Raw genomic sequence first — 14,851 nt, forward strand, 5'->3', positions numbered from 1 at the left:
GCCCAAGATGACGTCTGACTGACATGTAAAGCAACCAATTACAGTTCATTTTGTTCTGTTTAGGGGTGTGAAAATGTAAAGGCAATGTGTCTACGATAACAGAACGGCATGCATCTAATAAATTATTCATTCAAGAACTTGACATACTTTTGAAAATCCTGCATTTAGTTGATCCTGATAAGCGTTCATTGTCACGGTTATAAACATGACAACTTTCTTCTTCCATGCTTTGTTTCCTAGCGGATAGAATTCAACCAATTAGATGACGACTTCATACTCCCAAAGTGTTTCCCATTTTGTGTGCCTTATGCTTCAGACATTCAGCCAGCAATCCGTGGCAAGCCGTGACATCTGAGGCTGAGACGACTCAACTGGTAGACCAGGTTGCTAGCAATGGCAAGGCCGCAGGGAACGCACATATTGCTAAAAATGTATAGCTTAAATGCACTACAAATTGCTGTGAATAAAAGTAGCTGATAAACATAAACATTAGGGCTGTCAACACATTCATTTAGAAAAATTATGTAATTATACTTTTAAAAATTAAAACAATTTTCTCTGACCTGTATGTAAAGTCAAATTCAAGCTTGAAGTGCCATATGCTAAACATCTTTTTGCAAGTCCGCTTGTCCCATGGAAATGAACAATATAATGACTTAGCCACATTATTTAAATAATGAATAACTGATTGACAGTCCTTTATTTATATATATATATGTAAATGAATACTGAAGGGTAGCAAATTAATAGGCTGCCTGCATGGCATGTATTCTCATTACATTACTCTGTTGTCAAGGTGATGTCATGCTAATAATGACATGTCTCCCTGCACCCCCAGAATCACACAGAACATGAGACATTGTCTTTCCCTCTCCTCCTGTCTCTCCTCTCTCTCTCCTCCTGTGTGTCAATTCATGTCAACCAGAACATTGTCCCCTCAGTTCACCTCTTATTTCGTCACTGGATTTATTTAAGGGTACATTTACACAACAACGATGCACTAAAAACAGAAAGGTTTTATCTTTTCGTTTTTCGCTTACAGATGACAAAGTTGCCAAAATGATCCCCGTTCACACGAATCCCCAAAACGACTAAAAATGCTGTATTATTCATGCCAGGCCAGTAGATGGGGATGTCACTTTGTAAAGAAACAATACGCATAAACATAATACGTATGCACACGACGTCTCCGTTTTCACAAATTCACATTTTGTTGTTTACAAGGAGACGATAATGCTCAAAAACTTGCACTTTGAATCCCGTTTTCAAAAGTTTGCATTTTATGGCCTCCAAAACGCTGTTGTCATGTAAATGAACGGCAATTCAATGGTTAAAAAGTTCAATTTTTAGTTGAAAACGATGTGTAAATGGCCCCTTAGCTGTCACCTCTGTTTAAGGACATTTTCCCTCACCAGAGCAACCCAGCAGCTTTCCATCACAATGTTCCCCAGTGTGTGAGTGTGATCACACCCTCTCCCAGCACAACTTATACACACAGTCCTCTCTCCCTTTCTCTCTCTCTCTCTCTCTCTCTCTCTCTCACTCTCTTGTTCTCTTGCTCCTCCCCATAACCCCTTGCCTCATGCGGTCTAAGCCATTCAAGTGGAACACCGCAGGATTATCCTCTACATGAGCTCCAGACACACACCAAAACCAAGACCGCATAAGACTCTAGTACAGAACAAAAAATAATATAATCAGCCGGACCCGTGTAATGATATCTGGAATATTTTACTCTTAAAAGGTCCTACCATTGTTTGTGAATGGGTTCGTCGTTGGTAAGTTCATAGTTTATTTATTTATTTTTTTATTTTTTATTAAATCAAAGAGCTAAAATGATAAAGAGCTGAATGACATAAATTTTCCTCATGTTTGGTTCTGCAAGAGGACTTTTTGGCATTTTTGAGTAAGATCAGTAGACCATCTTTTATGAAAACTAATGCGATCACAGATGATATTACTAGTCAAACATTTGAGCACGCTTCAATTAAATGTTCTTATGATCTTTTTGATCTGCATGCTTTTGATAAGATGCTTGAATTTGATTCAAGCATCTTATCAAATCCTTTGATTTGTTTTGTAAATAAATATGATTTGTGCCTATGTTTTTCTATAATTTTTTTTTTTTATTATTTTTATTTATTTAGTTTTGTTTACATGGGTGAGATGGTGTGTCCGGGTTGTTCCACTTGGTGCAAAAGCATTATTAACCACTTGCAATCAAGTGTCATCCCCTGTGGAAAAGAAGTATGCCTAATTGTATTGAATGTGCACTTGTAGTGTACTTCAAATCTTAAAAGTATATTAAAAAAAAAAAAAAAAAAATACATGCAGATAAAATATTAATAAAATAAAATCCTGCTTGAGTGTTCTAAACACTTTCATGTTTCTGAACACAATTAAGTGCACTTTTAAAAAGATTTGTAGTTATGTCAAACTAAATGTTTTACTTTAAAGTGCATTTTAAGTCATAGTGTTTTATTAATCTTTTGTCATCCTGTAAAGAATACACTTATACTGATGTGTTGACTAACATACTAAAGCGCATATAAAATACTTAACTACTTTAACTGTTATTCAATATTAGATTTAAAGGATTAGTTCACCTTCAGAATTAAAATTTCCTGATAGTTTTCTCACCCCCATGTCGTCAAAGATGAGTATGTCTTCCTTTCTTCAGCCGAAAAGAAATTAAGGTTTTTGAGGAAAACGTTCCAGGATTTTTCTCCATATAGTGGACTTCACTGGGGTCCAATAACCCATTGGACCCCAGTGAAGTCCACTATATGGAGAAAAAGTCCAAAAAGTCCAAATTGCAGTTTTAATACAGTTTCAAAGGGCTCTACACGATCCCAGCTGAAGAATAAGGGTCTTGTTTAGCGAAACAATCTGTCTTTTTTTAAAAAGAATAAAAATATTTATACTTTTTAACAACAAATGCTTGTTTTGCACTGCTCTGTGATGTGCCACGTATGATGTAATTACGAAAGGTCATGCATGACAAAAGTACCAAACCACTGTCTACAAAGTGAACGTGCAAAGACTAAGTCAAACTAAGTCAAGACTAAGTAGTTTTTCATCCTAATTCCGCCCGCATCACGCTTGAACTTTCCAACGTGATTACATAATGCATGGCGAATTGCAGCAAGACAATACGGTGCAAGATGAGCATTTGTGGTTAAAAAGTACATACATTTTTTTTTAGAAAATGGCAAATTGTTCTGCTAGATAAGACCCTTATTCCTCAGCTGGGATCATGTAGAGCCCTTTGAAGCTGCATGGAAACTGCAACTTCAACCCGTTGTACCCCAGTGAAGTCCACTATATGGAGAAAAATCCTAGAATGTTTTCCTAAAAAATCTTAATTTCTTTTCGACTGAAGAAAAAAGACATAAACATCTTGGATGACATGGGGGTGAGTAAATTATCAGGAAATTTTAATTTTGAAGTGAACGTTAATATATTTTAAATGAACTAAATTGCAACTTCATTACAAAAGTCTTAATATATTTAAACATTTAAAAAAAAAATGCTAAAGTGTACTTCTTTTTCGCAAGGATCAGCTCTTGTATAACATTATGACATGCTTATGTAAATTAAGTAACTGTAATTCCCCTCAATACAAACACACCTCCTTTCTGTGAAAATTTGCCACATTATAGATTTTGCCACATTATAGTTTCTCAAAATCAGCACATTATCTGCTGCAATTAATATTGTGCTATTTAAAAGAGATGCTTGTCTACATTTTCTGTTTAGCATAGCAGCAGTAATTCATCAAAGTATGGAGAAGAATGATTTAATCAGGCATATATCCAGGCATATATGTGGACTAGCATCTGCTGCATCCTACACAACAGAGAGCTGACTTGCAAGATGGGGAATTGTGCCACGCATTCAGCATAGATTTTGATTGGCCGTCAATGTTTTAATTGGCATCTGCTGGAGAAAAAAAAAATCTGTTCTGAAAGTGATTGCAATGATATTGTTCTTCTGTGTTGTTAATGTGGACTTTGCTATTGTCAAATGACTAGAATGATCATTGAATCATTATAGTTAAGTTATCTTTGTAATTATCATCCTTGGTGTAATTCTTATTGAATTACTCCCCAAGACTTCTCTAGCAGAGACACGATAATTTGGTCCTCATAATCTGAATGAAAGGAGAGCTGAATATGGACTGTCTCGCAGTTCACAAATCATTAAATATTAATTTTAGTAATATCACTTGTACTGAAACCCAGCTGTTGTCCTGACACTAAACAGAGATTGCTGATATCAGCTTCGCCTCTATGTTTCTATGATATGCTGTTTAAATGGCGACTGGTTAACCATAAATGAGATATGTAATGAGTCAGTCTTCTGGCATCATCATATCTGTCATGTAATGTGTTGTGAAGGAGAATAGTGAAGTGGATATGGTTTCATGACATGATTCATGGGAATTCCTAATTCAAATTAGTGAAATTTTATTTTGAGAAAGAATTTTCATGCTTGACATAAGAGCAAACTTGTAGAGATAAAACTAGAAAAGGTCATTTGGGTCAAAATAAAAGGTCAAAATAAACTTCAGTATGTAAGAATTTATTCTGTGTAAACTCTTTATTGTCTTATACAGTTTGTTCAGTGTACAGTTACCCCGTTGTTCAAAAGGAATAGACAGCTTTCTCAGAAAATCCCATTAAACCATACATATACTTTCTAAAAATGCTCCCAAAAAATTGGGCACAGAGTAGTGTTTATATAAAAGAATTTTCCATATTGATTTTTCACAGGTGTTTTCCTCGTATTTTGAATTACGCATCGCATTGTGTTGTGTTTTAAGCTTAAAGGAAATGTCCGCGAATTTTAAAAAAATGTCTTCTTTTCCATTTTTTTACAGATATTTTTCTTACAGTGTATGGTCTGTTTTGTTTTTACACTTCTTTTAATGTATCACTGTTCAGTGATTTCATTCTTGAATATGCAAAAATCACTAGTTAATAATGTTTTTTTTTTTTTTTTTTGAATGGTTTCATATTACTTGGCCATTATAGCCATGAGGAGCAAATAGCTAAAAAAAACAAAACAAAACAAACAAAAAAAACAAAACTGCGAAACCTGAAGACTCTCACAAGATGGCTGCCTGTGTCATTATGCTTCCTCTACTGTGCTCAATATGTGTCATCAGACATTGTGGGCTTAACGAATCTGGGTTTTAGAAACTGGGTTAAAGACTCATTAAACCATATTCACTTTTCCATTGCTCATGGGTCCAGGTTTACTGTGTTATGAATCTGTGTGTATCGGCTTCAGATATAGTTCTAGGTTTGTGAAGCCACATTGTTGTAGAGTGGGTCACAAAGGTTCTGCTTTATTTTTGCTGTACTAGTTATGACAGCATATGCCATGATTGTTTGTTTTTCTTTGATAAGCAATTTGCGATAAATAAAATGTGTTAATTAGTAATGTGGCAGCTTTTCTATCCTTTTTTACATTTAGTCAGCAGTGAGTGTTGAACACTATGAGTGTTCAAAGGAGTGTTCCTATAGCTCAAACAGTGGAGCACTGCGCCAAGGTCATGGGTTTGATTTCAAGGAAGTCATTCACTGAAAAAATGCATACCTTCCTTAAATGCCAAGTCACTTAGGATATATATTTATCTGCCAAACCCATGTAAAAAGAAGTACACTTTAGCATACTTTTAAAAAGAGTCCTTATTATAAAAATGTATGTACTTTAAAATAATATACTTAGGTGCAAACTGAATGTAAGGTTTTCAGACACTTTATTGCATGTTATTTTTAAATAAAAATCCACTATAGCTTAATTTTTTATTAAATGAAATTAGTTGAACTTAAGAGTGATTTTTGACCCACTAAAGAAAGACTTAAGTACATCTTAATATGTAATTTCATAATTAAAAAAAAAAAAAAAAAACTCTTTCCCCCGCCATTGACGAAATATTCCGACAATCCATGTTTTCACTGTTACACAGTAGGGGGCACTGTTACACATCTTCTGAAAGAGTACAGAATCTCCAGAGCAAAACACAGGAAAAGAAGAAGAAAACAAGCGATAAAAGCATTGCTTATGCATGTTTATGCACATGATTTTCTTAACTTTTTGTTCAAAATGTTTTTTTTTTTTTTTAGTTTTTTTTATTTTATGAAACTCTCATTCAAGATTAAAAAAAAAAGGATGCATAAAGCTAGAATATTTTATTTATTTATTTTTTGTTTGTTGTTGTTGTTAGTTTAAAAGCAGGCTCTGTTCTTTCTTTTGATATTCATACAACAAAATCTGAAAGTTTTTTTTACAGGGATCAAAAATGCTTTTTTAAAAAAAGAGTGAAAGAGGGAAAGAGTGAAGTTTACTGACAAGCAAATTTATGTATACTTTATTTTTTTATTGCAACATATACGTCATGTATATTTGTAATTACACATATTTTTGTAATGATGACGTTGCAATTTAGTACATTTCAGATATATTAATTTAAATGCAATATTAAAAAGTGCTTACATTTGTTTTAGCATAGTTAGTTAATACATCAAATAACTATAGCAAAAGATAATTGAAACATAATTATTCAAAATGTACATTTTAATTTGAATGTACATCTTTTAATTTGACATTATTACGAAGTGTACTTTTTTTTAAAGTGTGTTAAGATACATGTAACAGGTAATCTGTGTTTATGTCTGTTTTTGGTGGGTTTTAGTTCTGTTACCTAGTTTTCTGTTAGTTTCTCGTTAATTGTTGCTTTCTCGTTAATTGATTTGATTATCATGTGCACCTGTCATTAATTTCATTAGCTCTGTGTTTCTTTCAGCTCATTGTCCGTTCTCGTCGGTATTACATGGTTACTCTGTTCCATTTTTCTAGTTAAGAGTGTCCTTTAGTATTTTGTGTTGAGTTCTTTTTAAATAGCACCAATATATTTCCTTGCTATCTGATTTGTCTATAAACCCAAAATGAACATTGTTGAGGCTCATAATGTATTCTTATCTTGAACTATGACAGAACATCACCACATAATACTGATTGGTAGCTAGCACAACATTTATAAAATTCAGGGTGACAATAAAAAATTGTGCACAATAGAAGTGTGATTCTTTGCATAGGTCTAATACAGTTTAGTCCAATGGAAGAATTTAGTCCAATGGAACAGAGAAACCTCTCTACATATGCAGTTACTCACGAATAGTGCTCAACATGGAATCATAACTAAAAATAATTTGATTTTACTATTTTTGTGTTGTTATTGATAGTTATCAGTATTGAATAATTTATGTTATAGTAAAAATATCTTTTGTTTTTTATACCATCTTTGAGGTTGGTGCAATGCATTTATTTTATTTTTATTTTTGTGTGCATTCATATAATTCCCACTGTTAAATTAATGAAGAAACAGGTTGCAGACTTTCAAAGCAGCATGTCTCAGTGTCATATGTGATTAAAGGCTATAGGAGTTTTTTTTTTCTTTTTTTCTTTTTAAAGAATTTAACCCCTGATTATTTCCGCAGCAATATTATGGACATGTTAAACATCACTTTAGTAATACAGTATGTCTGTATGATGACAATCAAAATCATTAATTGGAACATAAAGTGACAGACAATAAATATTGTATTTACCTGCTTTAAAAACATTCCAGTAAAATTCCACTGCTAATAGGGATGAAACGGGGAGACAATTATATTTTGTGCTTCCCATAATCTAAAACGCAGTAGACAGGAAAAAGGTGGATAATGCAGAAATAGATTTCACATCTGCTGAATCACATGTACGCACTTTTGAGAAATGTTCTTAGATCAAATGTAGGATGGTTTCTACGTAACATTTTATAAATGAGGCCCCTGGTCTATTGGTTATTTTTAGAAGAAGTCAGTTCTCCTAAAGTTTAAACAGATGTCATAGCAGAGTAACCACAGGTGTAGTTCATCAAAATCACTATGAATATGTTTTACATGAAAATTGTGCTTGTGCTTTCTTTCAATCAAATGCCAGTTGGTTTGATATTTAGTTATCTATTAAAATGGCATTCCAACATATTTTGAGTGTGACTTAGGTGTCCAAACAATGTCTCTGTCTCTCTCTCTCTCTCTCTCTTAGTCCTTGAGGAAGTCCGCTTTTCTGCAGACGTGTTCAGTCTTGCTTCGCATCACCCAGCACGATGTCTGGCTCTTACGATGAATCCGCTGTCGCTGATGAGGCCATGGACAGCTTTTGGGAGGTACAAAGACCACCATTTCCTTCCTTTAAATGCTACACTGCTAAGTTATTCAGCCGGTCATCAATAGTTGTGTTGTGTTATAGCCAGCTATAGTTGGAAAACAGGGGGATGTTGTGTTCACAGTATCAGCATCTGCCAGAATACTCACAATGAGCTCTATTTAGATGGCACTGTCTGTCCCTGTGATGTTGCCAAAGCCCTTCACATCACCCTTTGTGAGGGTCTGGCAGCCAGCACAATCTTAACATCATGTCAGTATTATGTCAGTATTCGGTCAGTGCTCAGATAGCATCGTAGACCTAGTGTTTTATGTGTTTTTGTTTGTGTTTGAGCAGTTTAAGTAGATACTCCAGCACAAGGTCCACTTCCAGTCAGGCTATTGAGTTTTTAGTGCACCTGCATTGAGCAGCACCTGCATCCGGACTGCAGTCTGAAAGCATTGGATGTGCTAGTTTTGTGTGTCTGTATGGTTGACTGTGAATGAAGAGCTCTATCAGTGTGTGCTACTATGAGTTTTTATTTATAGGCTGATTTGACTCATCAGAGCTTGTCTGAAGGTCAGTGTAGCTGAATATGAGATAAAGCGCCATGGTAAAACCTGCCTGGAAGGGGAACTGTTCTATAGTTTGTTAAGAAGGTTGTTAAGAAAGAAAAACTCATATATCCCTTACTGCATCTTCAGCAATATATAGCATAAGTAAGGATAACATACATCCATGCAGTTGTTAACGCAAAAAAACACGAACAGGGTTTGTATCTAGATGTACATTGTCCCAATTATTATATGGATACTTGCCAAACAAGTAAACACTTTATTTTATAGTGTCCTTGTTATATATGTCACATGTAGTTACTATAGTAATAACAGTAAATTATGCATAATTACATGCAACTAACCCTAATCCTAACCCTATGGTAAGTACATGTTGTTCATTAATATTACTTAAATGTATAATTAAACTGTAACAAAGACATCTCAAAATAAAGTGTAACCGTAAATAATTAGACACAAACTATTGATTTGAGCTGAATTATTTGATTAGCTTATTAAACGCAAAGTTTCCGTGAAAAAACTAAACGAAAAAAAAAAAAAAAAAACAGTTCTTTGTAAGCAGCTTTGAGCTAACAAGTTCAAACAAGACAAACATTTAGGGGTTATGTACAGTCATACCACTAATTACACAACATTTCACTGCATAAATAATGACAGGGACATGAAATATTAATTTGAGAAGAAACTGTTTTAAGGTCACCATGAAATCAAAACTGACAATTATTGTTTTTTATGGAATATTGAAGTATTTATTACAAATGATTTATCCGTGCACGTTATTATTTGTTTAAATTCATGTGTCCTCATAATCTTTAATCAAAACAACTGCCCCTCTCTCTTGCAGCGACATCTCTTCTCTTCTCTGATGATGAGGGCGGGGCAACCTGTCACTCACATGAGATCCACCAATAGCAAACCACAACCATCCAACCATCCAATCAATTCCCCGCGGACAAAATCAAGTCCCGTCCTACATTTGTTCATGTTCCAGAAGCCGTTTCACTCGGATATACGTCACAATAGGGAAGAAATTACCATTTCATGTCGACTTTAAAATCTTACCTGCTTGTTATCTTAGTCCATTATAGTGTACAAAACAATCGTTCTAGCAACAAAACAAACACTTATTATAAATCAATCAATATTACTGTATGCCTATCGTTAATACTGAAGTCCTCCAGTTAAATTTTGCAGTAAATATAATCGATAACTGAAGTGCAAGATGGCACCAGATGCATTGGAACGAAATGAGATAGCCCATCCGTCCGTGGTGCGATACGAGAAACATGAAATATGTGCTGGCCTCAAATACCCGGATGAGCATCATTGCACAGCATTATTAGGGAATAACTGAGCAAGGAATGCCACGACTAACCAATCAGAATCAAGCATTTCAGAGAGCTGTGTAATAATATATACTGCCCTCTAGAGTTGGGCAATATACCTGCTGATTTTTCAGCATTTTGTCAACTTCAGTCATTTAAAAAGGCATTCAAATAACCTGTGTTGTTTATAAATTCCCAGACTAGTGAGGCTCTGTGGACATGTTGCATCTTTCATTCCTTTAAACCATCTCGAAACCTCGCTGAGCTTTCTTGGACATGTATGCATGCGTGTATGCAGTTGTGATGTCATTGTTAGTGCAGTGAAGCGCAGGATTAGAGCACTAGCAGCACATGGACACAAAGCTGTGGCAGTCATTGCATAACTTCACATGCACAACAATGAGTCCCATCCCCCCTCATATCATCTCCTCTCCCACCCGCACTCATTCCTCTGTGCTTTCTTACGCCACCTGGAGGCACCAGGGAGAACTATATTATATTATATTATATTATATTATATTATATTATATTATATTATATTATATTATATTATATTATAATACTGTATCAAATAAATTAAGTCTTGGCAAGCATAAAAGACTTCTTTCAAAAACATTCGAGTTTTGAACAGTAGTGGTATGCACATATCTGCTATGTAAAATAACTTAATCAGGGCAGTACTAAATTTAATAACTAAATGCAATTTTCATAATCACTTTTATATTATTATTATTATTTATTTTAAAATGATAAACATCTTGCAGATTCTGTATGGGCGTAAACTTATAAGAAGAACTGCATATCAAGTTATATGTAATATGATGTGATATGAAATATGATTTCTTCTAGGTGGGAAATTATAAGCGTGCAGTCAAGAGAATTGATGACGGCCATCGACTTTGCAATGATCTTATGAACTGCCTTCAGGAACGTGCCAAGATTGAGAAGTCCTACAGCACACAGCTCACTGAATGGTCTAAAAGGTGGAGGCAACTGATTGAGAAAGGTCAGTTAGATATATCTAAAGCTTCTTTCTTTGTCCTCTTAAGATTTTTTAAGTAGTTATTTTATTTTATTTTTTCCAAATTGTGATGTAATCCAGGGCAATATGACGGGGCGATTATTTCACGAAAATGATATATATCACAATATTTTTGCTTTAAATAAGGTTTTCAACATTTTTGATACCATTGAAATTTCATAATTCAAAACATAATTTTAGTATCACAAAAATAGGCTATACTAGCCTAACCAAAAAGCTTACTGAGGACAAACTAGAACAAAAGTAAAAAAAAAAGAACAAAGAAAGAAAGAAACAAAGAAAAAATAAAGAAACTAATTACAAGCAGTAGTACAATAAAGACATATGCGTTGATGCTAGAGTGCCATCTGAGTGAATGCAAACACATCCCGGGATCGATCCTGGGATGGGGACCTAGTAAAATTGCCGGGATCAGTCCCGGAACACACCCTGTGTGAACAAAAGGAGCGATCAATGCCATAAGGGGTGTGTTGTAATGATGACTCTGAAGCTGAGATCATTTGCCAGCTTAGTGAAATGGTAAGCTATTTGTGTAAGGTTATGATCGAATCAGAAAAAAAAGCACAAGCGTGGTTTCTCGAAAGAGAAATCACAGATCATAAGCAAATTTAAGATGCTGTGGAGACATTACACATACATCCTGATGTCATGTGTCTTCACAGGATCTTTACGGGGTGTGTGAGAACACAGGCACAGATTCCAGAAAATCACTGGCAGTGTGAATGAACCAAAATCCAACAATCCCGGATCACATTATCAGTGTATTTTCCGGAATATCTGTGTGAAATATCTTCAGACAGCATGTGCACATATAACGAAATGAGTTCCCTTTCACTACTTTTTGCTACTCTCTTGCGCTTTAATTGTTTAAAATCACTTGTTTTTAATCCCCAAGGCTTAAAAAGGCATTGAAATGCCTTCAATTGCTTTTGAGACAACTCAGCACAGCAAAGTCACGTGAGCATAACCGTGATCGAGATGAAATAAGCTCAGTTATAATTGCAAAATATGTGGGAGAGCGTTGCTATGTTTGACAATATTGTATTGCAATAGGGAGCACATTAATGTTAATACTGAATCAAAACTAGTTAGCACATCATTTGTAATAGAAAGAGTTTAATGACAATATCTGATTATGGTTACACTTTAAATAATTACAAAATAGATGTATGAGATGATAAAATCATATACCATTAATCGTACCCAGCATGTATGTAAAAGGTAACCTGAGAGAGAGAGAGAGTGTGAGAGTGAAAGAGAAAGAGAAAGAGAAAGAGAGAGAGAGCCAGAGAATGCCCAAGAAAAGCCAAGAATCAAAGAGACAGAGCAACAGTTACAATCTTCATGTGACTGAAACCCAAATGTGAGACATTCAAACTGACCAAATAGAAGATTAAAACTTCCCCCACTGCACTAAAGGTGTGACAATTTGTAAACCCCCAATGTACACACATCTTGGCCTACAGGCCTTGATCACTATCAACACCTCTTTGCCTTCCAAATGGCCCTTATAGCAAGAGAGAGTGGGTTGAAACAGTAAAGCAAATGTCTTTGTTCATTTTAAAATATCTTTGGGCATTTTAAATCTTACATGATAGTCCAAAATCTCTACTGGTTGGCAGATTTCTACCGTTTAATTGCATCTACCGGTATATCACCCCCCCCAACCATGGCAATATAAATGTTATCTCCATAAGTCCATATATTGATCTTTGTATTTCTGATTTTGTACGTCTCCGTTTTATTTGTATGTATGTATGTGTTTGTGTGTGTGTGTGTGTGTTTGGCCAGGGCCTCAGTACGGTTCTGTGGAGCGAGCCTGGTTAGCTATGATGACAGAGGCTGATAAAGTGAGTGAGCTTCATCAAGAGGTGAAGAACGGTCTGATGAACGAGGACATTGAGAAGGTGAAAAACTGGCAGAAAGACTCGTACCACAGACAGATAATAGGGGGCTTCAAGGAAACCAAAGAGGCAGACGAGGGCTTCAAGAAAGCCCAGAAACCCTGGGCTAAGAAACTCAAAGAGGTACATAGAAAAGGTTTTAATTATGTAAATTCCCTGTTAATGTCACTTTATGGTATCTTTCCATTGTATGTATATTAAATGTGCACATCAATGAATGAAGTCTAAAATTCAACTGAAGTATTATGCTAAATATATGTTTACATGTTTAAAGGAACATTTACTCACTTTTTCCAAGTCAGTATGACATTCGGTCCCACTTTATATCAAGTGGCCTTAACTACTATGTACTTACATCAAAAAATAAGTACAATGTACTTATTGGGTTCATATTGAATTGCAAAACATTTTTGCTGCTACTGAGGTGGGATACGGGTAAGGTTAGGGAAAGCTTTTGTGGAATGGGTAGGTTAAAGGGTATGGGTAAGGTGTAAGGGATGGGTCAACAGTGTAATTATAAATGTAATTAATTACAGATGTAATTACATGCAGGTGTTTTTAAAATATAAGTACAATGTAAAAACATGTATGTACACAATAAGTGCATTGTATCAAATTATTAAATTTAAATGTAAGTACATAGTAGTTAAGGCTAGAGTTGGGGTACTCGAACTTGGACTCGGACTCGGTCACGCATTCGGGTGAATTTGTACTCGGACTTGACACGGACTTGAACATTTTGGACTCTGAAAATATTCCGAGTACAGTCGAGTCCGCGTCATGTGTAACAATAAAACCAGCATAAAATTGAGATGAGATATTAATTAATGTCTCCCCATCTGTCATTTTACTGCACCACACCGGCAGGCAGCAGTAGCATATCATCTTATGCTTGCAGACGAAACACATATATCACTCACTGGATATCAATGTGTGGCTAGGACGATGTCTTCAAAGTCAGCAATAATTTGTTCCCTTTCAGTCGGTCACGTTCGACGTACGTCAGTAGTGACCGACGAATTGGGATATCGCTTAGAGAGCCCTATCATCTTCGTGTAAACTAAAACAAGCCAATGGAATTGGCGTGCGATATTTGCATAATGCGCACCGCCCCCGACATGTGTATATAAATAGGAAGCAGATGCAATCGCACTCTGTCTTTCGCTTCGGAGCCATTCACTGGTGTCCTATTTAGAAGACTCCTTTCTTCGTGTGTTTTTCTTACTAAAACACTGCCTCAGAAGAGGATCTGCAGCGAGCTTTGGTGCTGGTGAAGAGGGCACATGCAGCGAGGTCGCGAGTGTCTGAGGAGCCGAGCTATAAGCTCTAAACTGCTGTTTTCACAGCAACACAAAAAAGAGTGTGTGTGAGGCAGCGATTTGGGCCGGTTCCTCGGTGTGTCAGGGAGTGGTGTACCTGACACATCGCGTCGCTCCCTGGGTGCTTCAGCACGAGTGAGTTGACTTCCCCTTCTAAAAGAGCTTTACAGACGAACCCTGACAGTATGTCATTTCGTCTGTGCGTTACTGGGTGCGGTCGTTCCCTGGTCCCTGCTGATGGGCACAATCGCTGCATCTCGTGTTTGGGCGTTCAGCACGCTGAAGCAGCGTTTGTGGATGGTTCATGTTCCCATTGCGGGAACATGACCATCGCGGTGCTGAGGTCGAGGCTCTCCTTCCTGAAGTCTCAGGAAGCGGGAGTCCCCTCTCCTATGCCGCGTACGACCGTTTTTTCCGGCCCCGGGAACCGGAATGACGGTACGGCGCTGTATAGGGAGGGCGACCTGAGGATAACGGTCAGGGCTCCCCC

At 36.0% G+C, this 14,851-nt stretch overlaps 1 protein-coding gene across 2 annotated transcripts in view; it reads left to right on the top strand.

Moving 5' to 3' along the window:
* pacsin1a (protein kinase C and casein kinase substrate in neurons 1a) overlaps window positions 1-14,851 on the top strand; it is a 57,512-nt gene that overhangs the window by 21,823 nt on the left and 20,838 nt on the right. The window contains exons 1-4 of one of the 2 annotated variants that reach the window (XM_067371205.1): window positions 1,650-1,778; window positions 8,098-8,218; window positions 10,946-11,102; window positions 12,930-13,165. In XM_067371205.1, the coding sequence (XP_067227306.1) occupies window positions 8,159-8,218; window positions 10,946-11,102; window positions 12,930-13,165 (453 nt within the window). In that variant the 5' untranslated portion in view covers window positions 1,650-1,778; window positions 8,098-8,158. Of the gene's footprint in view, window positions 1-1,649; window positions 1,779-8,097; window positions 8,219-10,945; window positions 11,103-12,929; window positions 13,166-14,851 lie in introns of those variants that run through there. The other variant, XM_067371206.1, reaches the window with a different exon arrangement.

Source organism: Chanodichthys erythropterus, chromosome 20 (genome assembly GCF_024489055.1).
Source record: "Chanodichthys erythropterus isolate Z2021 chromosome 20, ASM2448905v1, whole genome shotgun sequence".
Taxonomy (NCBI): domain Eukaryota; kingdom Metazoa; phylum Chordata; class Actinopteri; order Cypriniformes; family Xenocyprididae; genus Chanodichthys; species Chanodichthys erythropterus.